A 19,152-nucleotide genomic window follows, 5' to 3' on the forward strand; every position below is an offset into this window, starting at 1 on the left:
TTTCTGTTGATATTAAATTGAAATGTTAAGGTTTAGATTGGTTGGTTCGCTCACATAGGAGGGTAAGTGTGGGTGCCAGTCGCGGCTCGGTTTTGGGTCGTGACAAGTATATGTCTTCGGTTCCTGATAATTGTTAGTAACTGAATACTATTTTATTCTAAATCATAAAAATATTTTAGAAATTACATACCTGATTTTATGCAAATAATACCTTGATTCTCATAACGAGATCAACCAAAACATGAGTTAAAGAAAAACAAAAACTCACTCTCAATTGGCTAGAGACTCGTGCTGATAACGTGTTATAAAATCAAGCTCATAAGAATATAATCATAAAGAGAAGAAGACAAAAGAAGTAGATAGAAAAAGAGAAAGTTTCTTCTTATTCAAGTATATGTAAGTCTCATCTGTATATCATACAATAGTGAATGAACAACCCTATTTATACAGTGAGAAATCACTCCAAAAGTCACCATATTAAGTATAATAATAAATAGATATATTCTTATCCAAAAAGGTTCATAAAACCTAATGAATATGGATGATTGTTCATGTACCAATTTTAAGGACTATACACTCATTCAACGAATTTATACTTTTTTTTTTCCAGTTATTCCTCAATTTACTCTAATAACTTTGGGAAGTAACGGAAATGGAAAATATGAGAAAGCAGGTAAACGGAAATGTCATCACTACTCCGTCGGAGAAAAGCTTTACTCTCCATTTACTCTTGGAGTAATGGTTATGCCACCGAGTCAAAACGGAGAGGACTCACATCGGTGCCTCCCATCGAGGTTGGGTTTACAGAGTCAGCCGGTCGAGGTGTGTTTGCCACTCGGAGAATCGGTGCTGGCGAACTCATCCACACTGACAAACCCATCCTCTCTCACCCTTCTCTTTCTTCACTTCATAGCGTCTGTTATTTCTGCCTAAAAAATGTAGCATCAAATCTTCCCTTTTGTAGTGACGAGTGTAGACAACAATCCAAGGTATATGTATGAACCCCTTTTTTATGGTATGTAATTCTGGATATTGGCATAAGAAATAAAGACAAATTATTGTGAATTCTCCGTGATTTTGAACCAATTAAGTGAAATGGCAATAGGGTTCCTTACTGTCCTCAGATAAATTCATAATTTTGGACCTTAAAACAAGCTCGATGTATTCACTTCTAACTCATGTCATCTTACTGTTTTAGATTTTTTACGACACAGAAAAGCAAGCAGATTGGTCACGCTTTCATGAATACTGCCGGTATGAACAGTTCCTACTTTCCCTCTATCTTCCATCAAATATTACTTGTTTGATACAAAGCGTTCTTGCCTATATTGTATATGGTTTTTATTACATGGTTCACTTCGATGCAGACCACCTTTATACATGAGAAATACAGTTTGTATAGGTTAAGAACACTAATTTCAAGTCTGAATAAGATAATAAAGGGCTATATGTGCCAAGAAAGAAAATGCTTGAAGCATTTATACATCAACCCTCAGAAATATTTGATTTCATTAAGTTAAACAAATATATTTTAAAGAATTTGATAAATTTTGTCTGAGTTAAGCTTCAGGGTACTATGGGAATGGTCCCATGTACCATTTGTTAGGGGATAAATGATGTGAGATAACTTACATTTACATTTTTAGAATTGCTAGCTTTTCTGAATACTTGCACTTCGGAATAACTTTAAAACTTAAGAAGAAGGGGTATTTCGTCTATGCTCTAGATGTCGTATGTGCGGTGCACCCAGAGAAAACAATAGCCATCTGTTTCTACACTTCCTATAATGGGACAATTTTGGCAACTTTCTTTGAACATGGTAGGACTAGGATGGTCTATGCCAGCAACAAGTTGTGATTTATTGAATTGCTGGAACTATAATGATGGTGTAGTGAGACAAAAGGAGAGGTGGAAACTTGTCCTAGCTTGTATATGGTGGACAATTTGGAATGAGAGGAGCTACTGAATTTTTGAAGGCAAAAGCAATTCTGTGTAGAAAGTCAAGATGAATTGTATTCTTTTGTTTCATTTTTGGTGTAAAGAAAACTATGTAGAGGAGACTGAATCACTAGTTGATATGATAGATTCCTTGTGAAGCAGTAGTCCTAAGCATGGTTGAGTTTGTAATAGATAGCACTATTATGGTGCATATATATATATATATATATATATATATATATATATATATAAACACGTTACCAGTTTCAGAAAAAAAAAAACTTCAAGAGTAACCTTTTGAGAAAGATATACTTTTTAAGGGCGTTTTTGAGAAAGATATACTTATTGCTTGAATGGATAAACTTCGCCATCCTCTAGCTTATAAGTGGTCCACACATGGAGCATGTTAAGTTCTCAGGTTTCCTATAGGCTATGATGTGAATTTCTTTTGACAGGTCTGATTTGGGTATTCTAATCATTCTGCTTTTCTGACTAGCAGAAAAATTCGAGTATAAAGGTTGTCCGCATAAGTAGATTCTTTATTATGTTTTGTTGTTTAGTTTCTGTTATGAAATAAGCTCGAGCGTAATTTTTGTTGCAAACTAATAAGCAGAAATGTGGAACTTACTTCTATAGTTGGAAGATTGATGATATATTAAAAAATAGAGATAAAGGATCTTAGATGAAAATATGAGGGTGTCACAATTTTATTCTCCTATTTTCCCCATTTGAAGTCATTGCCTGTACTATAAAACCTAAACCAAATTGATGTCTAATACTGAATGTCTAAATCTCAATCTCATGTCTGTGGCAAAATAATAAAGATAATGTACAATTTACTTATTCACCCTTTACAACTTTTGCAGTGTTTAATTGTGCATCCAGAGGGTAGTGGCTGTGGGTTTCCCTTGTCATAAAAAAATCATTTTTAATAGGGTAATGCAACATTATATGTTTTGCAACATGCCTTCGGTACTAGCTTCTCAAACTCAACAGATACTCTTTCCACATGTAATAGGAGGAAATATGAGCATATGATATTTAACTTTCATTCCATCTTATTTGTATGCTGACAAACCATAGATCATGGTTTTGTATATGATGAGGATAGGATATGTGTTGGAGGTCCAGATCGTTTGTGGGAAGGGTACATGGTCACCTTATATAGTCTCAGACAATTCTCCCCTCGTGAGCTAGCTTTTAAGATTGAGTTAGGCCTAAGATCCATTTCTTTACTTGGTACCCGTGCAGAACTCATCCCAATTCTCATTTCTGATGTTGAACCCCCATATTAAATTTCCCACACATCAGATGTCCACCTTGGGCGTTAGGGTGTGTGCGAAGAGTCCTACATCGTCCCCTTAAGAGATGCGTGGTTTCTTTAATATGACTTGGACAACCATCAACTCTTGAGCTAGGCCCAAGATCCATCTTTCACATGGTATCATAGCCAGACGCATCCCATTGTATGTTTTCGATTTTGGGATCCTCCCCGTCTTATATTGTCCATGCTCCTTATGTCCAGTACGGGGCATGCAGGGGTGCGGAGTCTCACATTGGTGGGAAAAAAGTGTACATGATCTCGTTATATGGTTTTGGGCAATCCTCCCCGTGAGCTAGCTTCTGGGTTGAGTTAGGCCCAATACACATTTCTTTACAATATGAGTATAGGGGAAAATCATCCTCTGTTTCATGGTACTATTAGCTATTAAGCTGTGAATAACTATTGGAGTTGCTTTAGAAAATATATATCTGATCCAATGACACATAGATCAAGGAGTATTTATTTCACTTATTTTGTGAGTTACACATTCTCATTTTGCTTGTTCTTGCTCTGAAGAACTCAAGGCCTAAAGTATCCGCTTCTGGTCAAGAGATTGGCTTGCACGATTATATCTGGAGCGGCCACTCCAGAAACTCTGGACATACTTCAGCCAGCAACATTATCTTCCGAAATGATTTTACGGGTGAGTACTTCAGGTTGAACTTTTTTCTTAGCAGTTGGAATTCATGTTAGTAATTTTTTTATTAAAACTTCAAATTGTTAACTTCGTTTGCTAGCTGTTTTGTGATCCTTGAGATTCTGTACTGTATCTCTTTTATGGTAAACCTTGTTCTGAAATCAAATAACAGGCGAGTATCAGCATGTAAACACAGATAAAGTATCTTTGGGTACTAGAGGTGACCATTTCTTTCATATGACTCCATCATCTGATTGTGAAGCATCTTAATTGAAAAAAAAGTTCAAAAAATAACTTCATATTTTACAACTTCTTGAACTTTATTATGTGAAGAAGCCTAGTTTCCAAACCAACTGTGTTTTCAATATCCTATTTTCAATTCCCTTTGATTTGGTTGCTGTAGAAGATAAATATCTCCAAAAGATCAAATTAAATTGTATCAGGTTTTTCTGTTTCTGGTTCAAGCAAATGTATTTAGAGGACACTGAATCCATTATAGATATCCTAGGTTCCTGTTAGGATTCAGATTCAGTTTTCTTACTTTTTGACCAGCTGTAAACATGGTTTAGTGCAACACAAGCACTGGTTTCAATGAATATACACAATGTTACCTTCTCAAAGAAAAAAAAAAGGGAGACAAACAGTGCAGGCAAAAAATACTTCAGAGTACAACTACTTACTTTTTGCTTCCTAGGGTGGGTTAGCTTGCAAATATTCAATAAATTATGATTGGAAAAATATTTGCAAGATTTTCTTTTCTTATTGGTTAAAGAATTTTTTGCAATCACAATTTACTAAATGCTGATGGTGATAAACCTTGGTTAAAACCAGTGTTGTGGAGAGGCATTAGTGCATACTATAGGGTGGCTGAACCAGTCAGGTATTGTTAGGAGAAATTGTCTTCATCAGTGGTACTATTATCATGTTTTAGATGCCCTGTACCTCGGTTGTTATATTCTTTGCCTGCTAAAATTAGGTGCAGCATAAGTTGGGCACTTCACTTCACTAAGAGAACGCTTCAATGCAGGCACTAATGCAGTAGGTGTGCACTTTATCGTACATGAGTTTTATCTTGAATAAAGCGGCTCTAAACAATATTTCTTCCTTCCCATTTTATGTGGAAGTGTTTGACTAGACACAAACTTTAAGAAATTAAAGAAGACTTTCGACGTGAAGCCAAATGTATGCAAAGATCAAAATTATCCTTTTGAAGGAGTGTTGGTGAAAGTTCTGCACATTTTTTCATTTTCTCTCTTCCGACAAAAGATGAAATTTTATATCGAGTGGTTTCCAAATAAGTCGTGTCATGAAGGGTAAAATGAAGATCCTAAGATAAGATGGTTTCAGAAAAGAGAAGGGTATTTCAGCGGAGGCAAAACATAGGTGTTTTCTTCCTATATGTCCAAGTCTTAGTGGACAAAATCATTCGGTACCTGTGCTGATGGGAGATTGTAGGTAACCCCATCGAATTAGTTGAGGTGCGCACAAGATGGCCTGGACACCACAATTATAAAAAGAAAAGAAAGGTGTCATTCTTTTTTGGGGACAAGCTAAAAATGAAAGTATGTCAGGGACGGAGGCAGTAATATTTAACTTTGTAGTTTTTCAATTCCTTTGGCTCAGAGTAGTCCAAAGTAAATTATTACTGGGCACTGGCAAAGAAAAAGCTGTTGGAAAATGCTCCCAGGCACAGTTCCCAAGTTCTTTCTACTACCTCCGTCCCATTTTATGTCACCTTTCGGATTTCATGAGTCAAACAAGTCTATCTTTGACCGTAATTTTTTCATAGATCTTTTAAATATTTTGAATTATCAATTATTGTGACTCATAGTACTTTTCACGTAGTTTACAAATATATAAATTTCATTTCAAAAAAATTGAAGATTTCATGCTCAAATTTCCGGTCAAACTTGAACTTTTTGACTCTCAAAACATAAAAGGTGTCATATATATTGGGGCACAGGGAGTATCTCCTACTTTATAGGTTTGCTGAACTCCTTTCCCGGTGACCCATTTACCAGAATAGGCCACTTCAATCTTGCTTGTACAGATCACGTGAATTCCCTGAAAAAATTACCAGCCTCTGTGCTACAATGACAAAACATGGGGGAATCAGTGCTGTTAGAGGTCTTATGGAGGGTCCTTGGGTTGTTTGTGGAGACTTCAATGTCATTAGTTCTCCACAGAGAAGAGAAGTTTCAAAGTAGATCTAGAGAAATGGTAGAATATTTTGACTTTATTTCAAAAGTAGGGTTTTTAATGCTTTGGGCAGGGGTTAAACATTGTGCTCCAGATAAGGCACCTGGGCCGGATGGATACACTATGTGATTCTTTCATTCTTGTTAGGACGTTGTAAAAGAAGATGTTACGTAAATTTTGAGGAAGTTTCACACAGAAATATTTTGAGAAGAGCTTTAATGCATCATACACAACTATTACACCTTAGAAGACTGGGGACAGAGTTGAGAGATTTTAGACCTATTAGCCTAATTGGATCAGTTTATATTTTTTATCTCGTAAGTGTTGGCTGAGAGATTAGAAACAGTGATCTCCAAGCCAGTTGATATAAATCAGATGACTTTCATAAAGGGGAGGTAAGTAGTGGATCCAACACTGGTGGCCAATGAGTGTGTCGATTCTAGATTAAACATGAAGACACCTGGAATTCTATGCAGACTGTTAGTGTTTGACAGAGGAGAGTAAGAGCTGATTGAAGAAGAATAAGGAAAAGTGAAGTTCATTGATTAATTTGAGACGCAATAAATGCATCGCAGCTTAACTAAGATGATGTAAAGTAATGCTAAAATATCTGCTAAAACTAAGTGACTGCTTGCTGAAATTGAGGAACCAATCCTTAACAGTAGGTAACAAAGTTTTAATCTGACCAGAAAACAGAAAACTAAAAAATAGCAAAATCTCTTTTTATAAAGTGATATAACCACAATATCAAAATCTCTTTTTATAATTAATATAGTGGAGTCGCTTAGGCTTTTCTTAAAACCTAAGCCTTGCAAGTGATCATCAATTTGACTGTACTAAGCCCTTGGAGCTTGTTTTAAATCATAAAGGGCTTTTTTCAACAGATGCACTTTGTCGTCATGTCCCTTTACTGAAACACCTTGAGGTTGCTCCACATAAATTTTAACCTGTAGAAAACCACTCGAAAAAGCCAAATTGACATCTAATTGAAAGATTTTCCAACCTTTTTGAGCAACAATAGCTAGTAACAACCTTATAGTATTGATACGCTCAAATGACACCTCCCTAGAGAAGCATAAGCGATCGTTATCAAGTAAAGAATCCAACTGATAGGTTGGGGTCGATCCCAGGAGGAATATGGTTTAGACTTAACTTTAACCCGCAATTATATTCGTTCAGTCAAGGTATTTCCGAAACAAGTAAGTAAAAGGGGGGGGGGTGTGAAACTAATTTCTAAGATTATGTAATTATCAAGTACGCAAGAGTTTAACTTCGGTTGTTATCAAGATTTGAAAGTAATTAGGGTGTACGTGTTCCCCACAAGCTTGTAACGCGGTAATCGTAGTAATAGCAATCCCTTCCTAGTGTATTACATGCAAAGTGATAAGTTATGTATCTTTAAATCCTTGGTTCAGCATCTATAGAATTTCACCCCGCACCTTGGTCCGGCTACGTGTGTATAATTTACTTACCCTTACCTTTACCTCATATTAGACATCGCATCGATGTATGACTTAGTTTTCACCCTCGCACTAATCGACACTAGACTATTAGATAGTATCACAGTAAATCTATGTTGATAATCCTTTTCTTATTAACTACCTCCTTGGTCCGGCAAGTAGCAACACGACGAGTTTTAACGTTTGCAACCGCTAAAAAGACTTCTACACAAAAGAATTATTAATGCATGCAAAACACTATTCGAAGATTGCTTAATTACTATTATACGTTGTTTATCACTCATGGTTCCCACAACCCTAGTTGTGGAGTTTAGTTACCCATAATCACAAGAACACAATTTATTATTTTAGATGAAAGAATTATGAACTTATGTAATGAGAATAATAAACCCGGAATTTCAACTTGAATATCAACACCAAAATTTTCAAAATCAACTTAAGAAATCAATAGTTGCTTAGGTTCGCAAAATTAATCTCCAAAGTCTCAAACTAGAACAATAATAATAGAAGTCAACCCCAAAAACGAGGTTTTGGTACCATATTTATAGAAAACTAACTCCTAATTCAAAAGGAAACAAAATAAGAAAAGTTTGTTCAGGCACGCGTCTTCAATATACGAGATCGACTTACGGACCGTCAATGGATCTACGGTTCACAAGTCCCTTCCATCAATCAGGACTTAGAAAATATTTCAGCATCCAAAATATACCCTCTCTGAATTAAACGACGGACCACCAGTACGGTCTGTCAATCAATCGACGGTCCGTCAATGCCCCTCCGTGACTCCATACTTGGAATCTTCAGGTATTGAAACCCTCGCAGTATCATTCTACGGTTTACCAGTATGGCTCGTCAATGATCGATGGACCGTCAATGCTCGCCGTGGTTCCACACTTGGTTAGATTTCCCTGATTTCATCCATTGCCTGGGCTGCCCATCTACGATACCCGTCTACGGGGCGTCAATGGATCTATGATCCGTCGACTGCCTCCGGGGATGCCCTTTTTTGCTCCTTTTCAGCTATCTCTTTAATTTCGCGCCTAAACATCTTTCCTGTAAAACATGATACAAAATCATCAAAATCAATACAAAAAGGCTCTAGACACACACAACTCTTAAGTGAAATGCATTAGACATACCGTAAACTCTAGGTATATCAATACCCTCAACTTAAATTCATTGTCTGTCCTCAAGCAACACACTACGACTCTGGACGACACTTGTATGGAAGCAGACAATTCAAGCTCAGACAATCACATGACTATCGATCCCGACTCTCCCTTGTTTGAGTGCAAATCTATGTCTCAAACTCGACAAGCTAACTCATGCGGATCATAACATGACACTAATTGACCACTCAACAACCACCTTCACTGTTTTCCTATCACCAAGGTACCAATTCTCCAACAATGTAACTAGTGCCCTCAGTTCAAACGAAATCCTCTGTTTTCACACAATGAGTATCGTTTTAAGTACAAGGATTTATTTCAAACACTCACGCTCAGAAGTAAGTTCAAATACAGTTAGTGCTCAATGTCACAGGCTTGCCCTTAATTTCACTGCTTAGACTCTCCAAAATAGACTTTAGGATCACTATAGGGCTTGCCCTTAATTTCACTGCTTAGACTCTCCAAAATAGACTTTAGGATCACTATAGGACTTTCTTAGCTTGTAACATAGGCTCAGGGCCAGGTGTGGTACATTTGGGTACATTTAGTGACTTCTGTCCTCCTTGACATTACATTAGGCCCTCTACCTCTTTTTGCCCTATCGTCGACATCCTACCTTTCTGTCTTCTTTCCTTTTATTCCTTTCAACCATAGATGCGACTTTCAAGTTTCAACTTTACAACTCTTCTATTTTTTACTTTCTACCTCTTTTTGCCCTATCGTCGACATCCTACCTTTCTGTCTTCTTTCCTTCTATTCCTTTCAACCATAGATGCGACTTTCAAGTTTCAACTTTACAACTCTTTTATTTTTTACTTTCTTGCTTTTTCATGCATTTCATTCTTTTTACTTTCACAAAGTCACATCCTCTTTTTTCATTTTTCTTTTCTTTTCTTTTCAACACCAAACTCTTTTCATACCCATTTTTCTTTAGATTTTCTCTTTCATAGCCACCCTCAACTTATGGTTTTTCCATGAGTCAATGTGCACAATACCCGATGTCTGGTCAAGGCCAAGAACGAGGTCACTTTAGTTTGCATTAGCCACCCTCAACTTAGGCTTTTGGCCTACGTCGAGGTGCACATGTCCAAGGAGGGACTGGGGCCAAAACATTAGATTGAAGGTGAAGTAGGGAGTTAGAAAGAAATGGTTTATTTTAGGCTCAAAGTATTTGGATCAAAGGGAATATTCACTTCATTTGGTCTGACTCTTTTAGGCTAGTTGTGGACCATTCCGAACAAGGGCCTATGATCACTTCCTAGCTTCTAGAGTAGATTATCTTAGCAGGACTAACCGGACAAGTTCTAGTTTGGCACCAATTGTTGAATAATCAATTATTCTCACATTCACTTGGTACATCGTTCCATTATCAGGTTACCATGTTCAAGTATTAGTCTCGGGTCATGCAGTTGGTGCATTATCATGTCCTATTTAGAGCCAACACATTCAACTTACCTTAGCCTACAAATTCAAGCACATATCACAACTTTTGGACGGGTCTCATTTTTCACAAGTTGTCATGCTTCAATCTTTCTTGCTTCTACACATACAATCCCAATGCATGCCGGTTCAATAGAAATTTAAACAATCTCAGGAACAAAGAACACATGCAAGAAAACCCCAAGAGAGGATCGTGAGTTGGGTTTCTCAGACTTCACCATATCACTCACAAGTTAACCTTACCCCAACAAAACAGTGCAATTGTCCCCAATGCACAAAAAACATAAAAAGAGTAATGAATTTGGTGAAGCAAACCTGTGGCGCAAAGCGCCGAAGACCTATCAACAAACGGGTGGGTCCGATTTCCCGGAGACCGCTGGATCAACAATTGGGTCACCCTTAATAGTGCCTGCATCAACAAGGATGACATCAGACCCTGAAGAATGGTCAGACCCAGAGCCTGAAACGTTGGCCGACTCGGAGCCAGATGTGGATTTACCGTTTGAACTAGAAGTAGCCTCAGTTGGTGACCGACGCTCCTCATCAGACTGGGAGGCAGTGACTACGTTGGGGTTCACCTTTCGGGGGGTGCCTCTAGTGACCCGGGTGCAGTGGGTGAGGTCCTTTTGTTAGGAGGAATTTAGCTGGGTCCTTCTCCGCATCTGTGCCTTCGTCGATCAACCAGAGAGTCGGGGTAGCTGACTTGGATTTTCCCTTTTTTGTGTATACCAATTACTTCTTGGGTGCCATAGTACCTGTGGATGGGTTATTACCACAAAAAGCTGCCTACAATTGTTAGGAAGATTGCTTAATGATTGGTTGATTCTGAGGATGATAGAGACATAGAGTTCTACAAGTCATTGGAACTCTTTAGGCCTACAAGAGGGGTCTGATAAATTATGGAGGTTGGGACATAGCAGTGACTCTTTTGAGGTCGATGCATATAGATTAATGAATCAGACCAACCATCAGGTTATGAACTGCCCTTAGAAGCACATCTGGAAGACTGAAATCTCACATAAAGTATCTTGTTTTTTCTGGCCATCTGTGCTTACACAAGAGAATCTGGCAAAAAGAAAGGATCTCTTTATGCTCCAGATGCTATCTTTATGGTTAGAAAGTAGAGACAGATAATCATCTATTTCTACATTGCAAATAACAAAATAACTATGGAGAAAGTTCATTAACCTTAGACGAATATCTTGGATAATGCCCGGAAGGACTATTGAAGTTCTAGATCTGCAGTCAAATGCTCTAACTAGGAAGAAGTTATGAGGCAATAGACATGTATAGATGGAGAACTGTCCCAACAAGCATCTGGTGTCCAATTTGGAAAGAAAGAAACTCCAGATGCTTTGAGGACATGCACAAATTTTTGCAGAAGATCAAGTTGATGTGTATTTTGATTTTTTGTTTTTTTTGATAAAGTAATTAAATGATATTAGAAAGCATTAAGAAGATGCGAAGTTACAAAAGCACCGTGTGCAAGAAAGCTGCTCCAAACAGAAAATATGGAGCTAGCTTGGCAAAAACTTGTGAAACAGTCAATAGGGAACCCTACTACTCTACTGTACTAGAGATAGGGAACTAACAAAATCCGAAAGGTTATCCACACTGTTTACATTGGCAAAAAAGTGCCAGCTAAATAAACTAACCAGACATTGGGCTTTGGAGTGCATAAAGAGGTTGATATTCCATTAAAGCATCTGTTGTTTCTCTCTTTCCATATGCTCCAAAAAATGGCTGCTGGGATCATTCTCCAGATCTTTCTGATGGATTTGTCAACTTTCCACAGTATCCAGCTAGCATAAGCATCCTTCATGTTGTAGGGCATTACCCATTGTAGGCCAAGCATAGAGTAGAAATAATATCATAAGCTAATTGTTGCAGGGCAGTGCAAAAAAAGGAGACTAACACTCTCATTGGTTTGCTTGCACATGACACATCTATTGATGAGGATTACATCTTTTTTCCTGAGGTTGTCTTGTGTTAGACATGCTTCCTTCAAGGCTGTCCAGGTGAAACAAGAAACTCTTGAGGGGTTGCCTAGTTTTCCAGACATGTTTTCAAGGCCAAATTAGTAGAATGCCATTCTGGGAGCTCAAATTTTTGTAACATTCTTTCACAGTGTAGGTCTTCTCCTTAGAATTACCCCAAAGAATCTTGTCTTGATCTTCGACCACCAATGTAGTGTTTTGCAGAGTTTCTAAGAGGGAAAGGAGGTCATTAATCTCCCAATCCTGGAAGTTCCTTCTGAAAATAGGTGTCCAATAGTTGTTGTCTCTGTACTGGGCTATAGTTGCTTCTTTGGTGGAGGCTATCTGGAACAAGGAGGGGAAATAGTCTTTTAGCCTAGAGTTCCCAAGCCATTTGTCTTGCCAAAATCTGATCTTGAGTCCATTACCAGCCTTGAAGGATACTTCCTCGAAGAAATTATCTTGGAAACTGCTTATGTGTTTCCAGACCCCAACGCCATGGGGCATCGGACACCAGCGATCTTGAATGCCATATTTAGCCTTGATGATGTCTCTCCAAAACCCAGCCTCAGTTTGTCCATATCTCCAGAGCCACTTCATGAGTAAGCTCTTGTTGTGAAGTTGGAGATTTCTGATTCTCAAGCCCCCTTGAAACTTAGGTTGAGTTACTGATTTTCATTTAACTAGAGAGTACTTGTGGGTGAGACTATTTCCTTACCATAGAAATCTCCTTCTGAGCCTATCCATTTGTTTCAAAATTGAACCTGGTATTGGAAATAGAGACATGCAGCACGTAGGAATACTATCTAGTACACTGTTGACGAGAGTGAGCCTACCTCCCATGGAGAGGTATTGCATTTTCCATGTACCAAGTCTCTTTTCCATTTTTTCAATAACTCCATTCCAAATTCCAGAAGATTTGAAACTTGCCCCCAGGGGAAGACCTAGATAGGTGGTGGGTAACGACCCTATTTTGCAACCAAGTATGCCAGCAAGTTCCTCTAGATTGTCCACCTGATTAACCGGATATATAGCACTTTTGAGCATGTTAATATAAAGTCCGGAGATAGCTTCAAAACTATAAGGGTGGTGTTTAGATTGGACACTTGTTGCCTGTCAGCTCCACAAAAAATGAGTGTGTCATCCGCATAAAGAAGGTGAGAGACATTGACAGTGGTGGCTGCCTACTTGAAATCCTTGAATCCATTGAAGTTCTTTAGCCCTAGCTAGTAACTGAGGTAGTCCTTCCATAGCCAGAATGAATAAAAGGAGAGAGTGGATCCCCCCCTGCCTCAACCCCTTTTGAGTAGAGAAAAATCCAACTGGACTTCTGTTGATCAAAACTGAGAACTTCACTGTTGAAATGCAGAAGTATATCTATCTTATCCACCCATCACCAAATCCCATTTGTTTCAGTATGTTGACTAGATAGGCCCAGTTAAGTTGGTCAAAGGCTTTCTCTATGTCCAATTTACATAAGATCCCAGACTCACCACTCTTGATTCTTCAGTCTAGCATCTCATTAGCAATCAAGGATGCATCAGTTATTTGCCTATTCTTTAAAAATGCACTCTGCTGCCCCGAGACTAAAGAATTCATCAACTTTTTCATCATTTCTGCTAGGATTTTAGCCAACTACTTATAGACACTACCTATGAGGCTTATAGGCCTATAGTCTTTAAGCTCTACAACACCTTTCTTCTTTGGGATTAGAGCAATAAAAGAAGCATTACAAGACCTCACCATTTGGCAATTCTGGTGAAAGAAATTGAAAGCTGCTAGTATATCCTTTTTAATAAAGCACCATGATTTTTGGAAGAAAGCCATGGTATAACCATCAGGTCCTGGGGCTTTGTCAGGGGCACAAGCCATAAGAGCATTAGAGATCTCCAGTTCAGTGAAAGGAAGTTCAAGTTCCTCCTTTTCTTCTATACTTAGGGTGACATGTTCTCAAAAACAGCTGAGGGTCTCCAGGATTCAGCTTCTTGTATATTTGTTGATAATACTCCAGAATGCCATTTTGTATCCTTCCTTTATCTTCAATCAGTTCATCTCCTATTCTCAGTCTGTCAATGGAGTTACCCCTTCTATATGAATTGGCCATTCTCTGAAAGTACTTTGTGTTCTTGTCCCCCTCTTTAAGCCATAAGCATCTAGATTTTTTCCTCCCTGAGATCTCTTCAGCTGTTGCAATCTGTTGAAGTTGCAGTTTCAGATTCAAGGACTGTGTTTTCTCTTGTGTTGAAAGGGTTCTGAGTTCAGCTAAATGATCCAAGTTCCCTAATTCCAAAGAGCTTTAGTTCTTTGGGTTTCAATGTTTCCATACACCTCCCTGTTCCTCTTAGAAATGTCTTTCTTTAGGTTTCTGAGTTTCTGCAACAGCACAAAGTCTGGGGTTCCCTGAATGCTGTAGGACTGCCACCATCCTTTTATCATATCAATAAAGCCTTCTGCTTGAAGCCACATGTTCTCAAATTTGAAGTAGGAAGGTGATGCCTCCCAATCTCCACTTTCCAGGATGATGGGTTTATGATCTGAAAATACTCTTGGCATTGTGTATTGTTTGATAGCCCTGAACATCTCACTCCATTCTGATGAATAAAGAAACCTGTCAATTCTTGAGGCTTGGAGTGTCTCCTCCCCTCTTGACCTGGTGAACTGTGCTCCTTGGAGAGGAGGATCAATCAATTCAAGATCCAAAATGGTATTGGAGAAACCCTGCATAGCACTGGATCTTCTATTACAGTTTAGCCTTTCACCCTCGAATCTACACACATTGAAGTCTCCTCCCATATATCAGACCACAACCCCCTGATTGATGCTAACTCCAACCAAAGGTCCTCCCTTTCTGGGTGGGTCGGTATGAGGTCCATATACTCCGGTGAAAACCCGTTTGAAGTCTTCAGAGGTGCTCTCAAATCTACATGACAGGGAGAAGGCCTCTGCCTCCAACTCAACACAATTCCAAGCTATTTTGTCCCATAAAATTAACAGTCCACCTTTGGTGCCAATTGCTTTGACTTCTGCCTAGGCGAGCCAGTTATTCCCCCATATTTGTCTGATTAGAGATGGATTCCAAGACTCTATTTTGGTTTCCTGTAAACAAACAATGTCTGCTCCCCGCTTTTGGATAAGAGATTTCAAAGTACTTCTCTTATCTTTATTATTGAGACCCTGTTCATTCCAATTGAGTATTTTAACTCTCATCTGGAATGAGAGTTGTGGTGCCTGCCCCTATCTTTCTTTCCACTTCCATCTTGGAGACCCCAATCCGGTTTTTAAGTTCATTTGTTGCTTTGCTTTTCCCTTTTTTTGCGTCCCCGGACTTCTTCCCTTGTTCAAGAATCTGAGTTGTCCTCTTTTGGTGTAAACTGACTTAGAAGATTCTGTTGATATTATCGATGTTCTGACTTGCATTTAGGATCACATATTAGCTTTGAATACCTGAAGCACATTTGTAAAGATGTTTTTTTTTTCTTTTAATTGGGGGTAGAGGCAGGGAAAATGGGGGGAGGGGATTACAAGGTGGAAATCCAACCCTTACCAATAAGGTGAAAGTTCAGGTAGCCAACCAACTAATTCAGATAGACAGAACCTATTGCTGAAGGCACACACGACCTAGCACCTTGACGCCTACATCAAAAAACCAATTTAGATAGGGGAGACCACATCCTGAACTTCACTGAGTTTCAGCGCGCTTAAGTGAGCCTTTAACAACAATGCTTTGACTATGTATTGTTGTTTGAGCTTAGAGTTAATTTTATTCAAATTTGACTCATTTGCGTCTTTCTCCATTAAAACCAGCTCTATCTTATGCTTTTCACTTAAAACCCGGATTGAACTGTACTTTATTTTAATCTACTTTCTGTTTAATGTACTTTGAGAAGTTATTTTTTCATGAGTAACAACAGCTCATACCAGAATTTGAAAATATTCTGTCAAGAATGTTATATGACTTACAAAATGAAGTCCAAGATGAAAGTTCTCCCTCCACTTGATTCTTTTTCCTCCCTGATGCTGGAAGGTGGAATGGAATAGAACTTCTTTCAAGCTCTGCTAGTTTCTCATCTCCCCACACCCTTATTCTCTTCCTGATTAGTATGTGAATGTGAGATTGTTTCCTGTGTCTTACATCTTCCAAGTGACATCTGTAATGAATGGAGCTATTCTGACCCTTAAATATATCAGATGGAGAAGGCATATCAGCTACTGAGAAGCACATTTGAAGATGCAGGGTTCACAGATGAGCAGATTGCATGTATCCTTATAGTGTCATATCTAGTGTCTCCATAGGATTGAGTTTATTTTAGTTTGTATGAAGAAAGATAGTTAGGGTCTCTCTGGTCGAGCCTAATTATTATTAAGCATAGAGAACTTCGATCGATTACAAAATCCTGGGAGAGAAACGATGCTTTTGTCTCTTTAACTTCTGCTAGTTTTGTCAAAAAAATGGTATATTGATGTATTGGCACGTATCCGTATCAATTCTTTTCGGATTGAATTGGCCTTGGGATCATATGAAGATATCCTTTTATCAGCAGCAGCATCAGTAGAAGCAGAGGCTGCAGTTGGAAATGCTATTTATATGCTAACATCATTTTATAATCATGACTGTGGTAAGAGTTTTCAATCTTCTGATGTTTAGCACTTCCATTATCAATCTGTGTTAGTTGAAGATTAATCACAATGCATTTTTTTAGAGACATACCAAAAGGAAACCTTCCTTTGTCTGCATGCTGTTGATATATTCCTAGGCAACAGACAATAAATTTACATGGTTAATGTTCACACTATGCATATGTTTCTGATATTGTTGTCTATCTCAATGAAGTTTCCAAGATCCATAAACTGATAGCAACAATTATTCGTTTATTGTTGTCATAACTCAATGAAGTTTCCAAGATCCATAAACTAGCAACAATTATTCGTTTATTGTTGTCTAACTCAATTATTCGTTTTCATTGGCTGTGGAATGGGCGAATATGAATTTTATCTAATTCCCTGAAGAGCTTCCAGTAAGAATTGGCCATTGTTGATTCTCATACTCTGGTGCAATTAGGACTAGGATGATATAAAGTATAGACAAACTGTCCCAAAAAGTCAAATATTTTAGTCGTAAAGTGGCTTTGATCATTTTCTTCTGTAACTGGTCTTCTATGGATTGGACCAGTATAAATTCTTGCTATGATCCTCAAAGTTCTGATCTACAACTGTTGTTAGTGGTTTCACATCCATACTTCCTAGAGGTACTGAACCTTAAGCAGACAAAATAACCTAAAAGATGAACAAAGAAAGAACTTAATTTTGATCCAATGCTGAAAATCCATAGATGTGTGTAAATGGGACGCCAGTTAATTAACTTGAATATTTCACCTGCAGATCCCAATGCACACATTCTGTGGATAGAAAGTGTGAACGCAAAATTGAAGGCTCTTCGTGATATTGAAGCAGGTGACTCTCCTTCCATTATTGATCAGTTTGTTTTGCCCTGGTATACACAAGTGTAAGAGAATTTGTTCCATCAGATTTAAGAAAGTTGTATTTACTTGTGTTGTGAAATTATCTTGGCTTTTTTTGTACGGTTCAATTTTTGGATGTTCATTGTCGTTGAATACAGAGATTCCGTGTGATTCTAATATGATTAGCAGCCAATTTGGACCTCAAAACAACACATGCTTAATGACCAAAAGGCTTTGGTAAAGTGTAAGAGTGCAACACGTTAGTGTGCGTTAGGCGCATGTCACGGGTTCCAAATCAGCTGCAGACAGCCTAGTATTTAAATGAAGGGTAGAGGGACAAACCCATTATTCACTAAGATTCGAGCCGTGCCCTATAGGCCTCAGTGATTTATCGATTATAAAAATCAATGCGTGTTTAACATTTTGCATATGCTGTTAGACCTACAACTGTGTTGTGGAGATCATGTAATTTTCTGCTACTATAGGAATGACTAGCTCCTGATGATTTGGTTGGTGTTGCTATATATCAATATCAACAAAAGCTTCAATCCTAAGCTAGTTGGGGTTGACAACATTATTCATTTGCTCCATTTCTTTCCAATATTCTCAATTTGATTGATTTCCTCCTACTGGTAATATAGCCATGAATATAATTTCCAGTTTCTCATGACGATTTTGTTTAAACTCACTCTTTGTTATATCAGGGGAAGAGTTGAGGATATGCTACATTGACGCAAGCATGGATCATGATGCTCGGCGCACTATCCTTTCTGAAGGGTTTGGTTTCGATTGCAGATGTGCTCGATGTATGTCTAATGACTAGACATTAGCAGATCAAGGTTATCTGCATTCTACAGCTTCCGATAGAACAATGTCTAATAACATTGATACATCTAGGACCATGATAAACAAAATAATTATTTTATTTTTGATAAGTGATAAATGGTACAGTTGATAATAAATTACTTTTATATATCCATGCAACATTGTTTAGTGGCAATCTTTCACATACGACCATCAATTACTTTTGAATTTTGAAGTTGGTGACTTGTAACAACGTTGTTATGTAATATCACCTACAAAGTCAAAAAACAATTATTTACTTTTGAATTTCGATTAGTGCACTTTCTATAATTTGTATATTTGAATTTATGTGCGTTAGGGACTACCTAGGTCGGTGAAATGATTTACTCAACAATATATGCTTGCACAAACTATTTGCAAGAGTGAAGAATTTGCGCGAATGAAGAGAAGTAATTATACTTTAAAACTTAGTATTTTGTGTAATTACAATTCGATCTTCCATCTTTTAAGAGAGCTTTTCATGCTCTTAACCCTTGATTTAACAAGGAGGAGAAAATAAAGTCTTACTCATCAACTTCTTAGGCCCCTTCAACAGAATAATAAAGAAAAGAGCAAGTTTCACATGAAACAAATACAAAAATCATATTTATATGTTATAACTATAGTTTGAATAATTACACTCCATAACAAACATTTGTTATGGCTATTTCGTTATACATAAGTACATATGAAGTTGTGCTCTTTCG

At 37.8% G+C, this 19,152-nt stretch overlaps 1 protein-coding gene across 1 annotated transcript; it reads left to right on the forward strand.

Annotated features, from left to right (window-relative positions):
- Positions 1–635: 635 nt before the first annotated feature.
- LOC107012127 (histone-lysine N-methyltransferase ATXR4) lies at positions 636–18,595 on the forward strand. The gene is made up of 7 exons (XM_015211870.2): positions 636–989; positions 1,199–1,254; positions 3,779–3,905; positions 16,332–16,401; positions 16,580–16,759; positions 17,523–17,594; positions 18,307–18,595. Exons 1-7 carry the CDS (start codon positions 684–686, stop codon positions 18,423–18,425), a joined length of 930 nt encoding a protein of 309 aa, XP_015067356.1. The 5' UTR covers positions 636–683; the 3' UTR covers positions 18,426–18,595.
- Positions 18,596–19,152: the final 557 nt, after the last annotated feature.

Source organism: Solanum pennellii, chromosome 3, assembly GCF_001406875.1.
Source record: "Solanum pennellii chromosome 3, SPENNV200".
NCBI lineage: Eukaryota > Viridiplantae > Streptophyta > Magnoliopsida > Solanales > Solanaceae > Solanum > Solanum pennellii.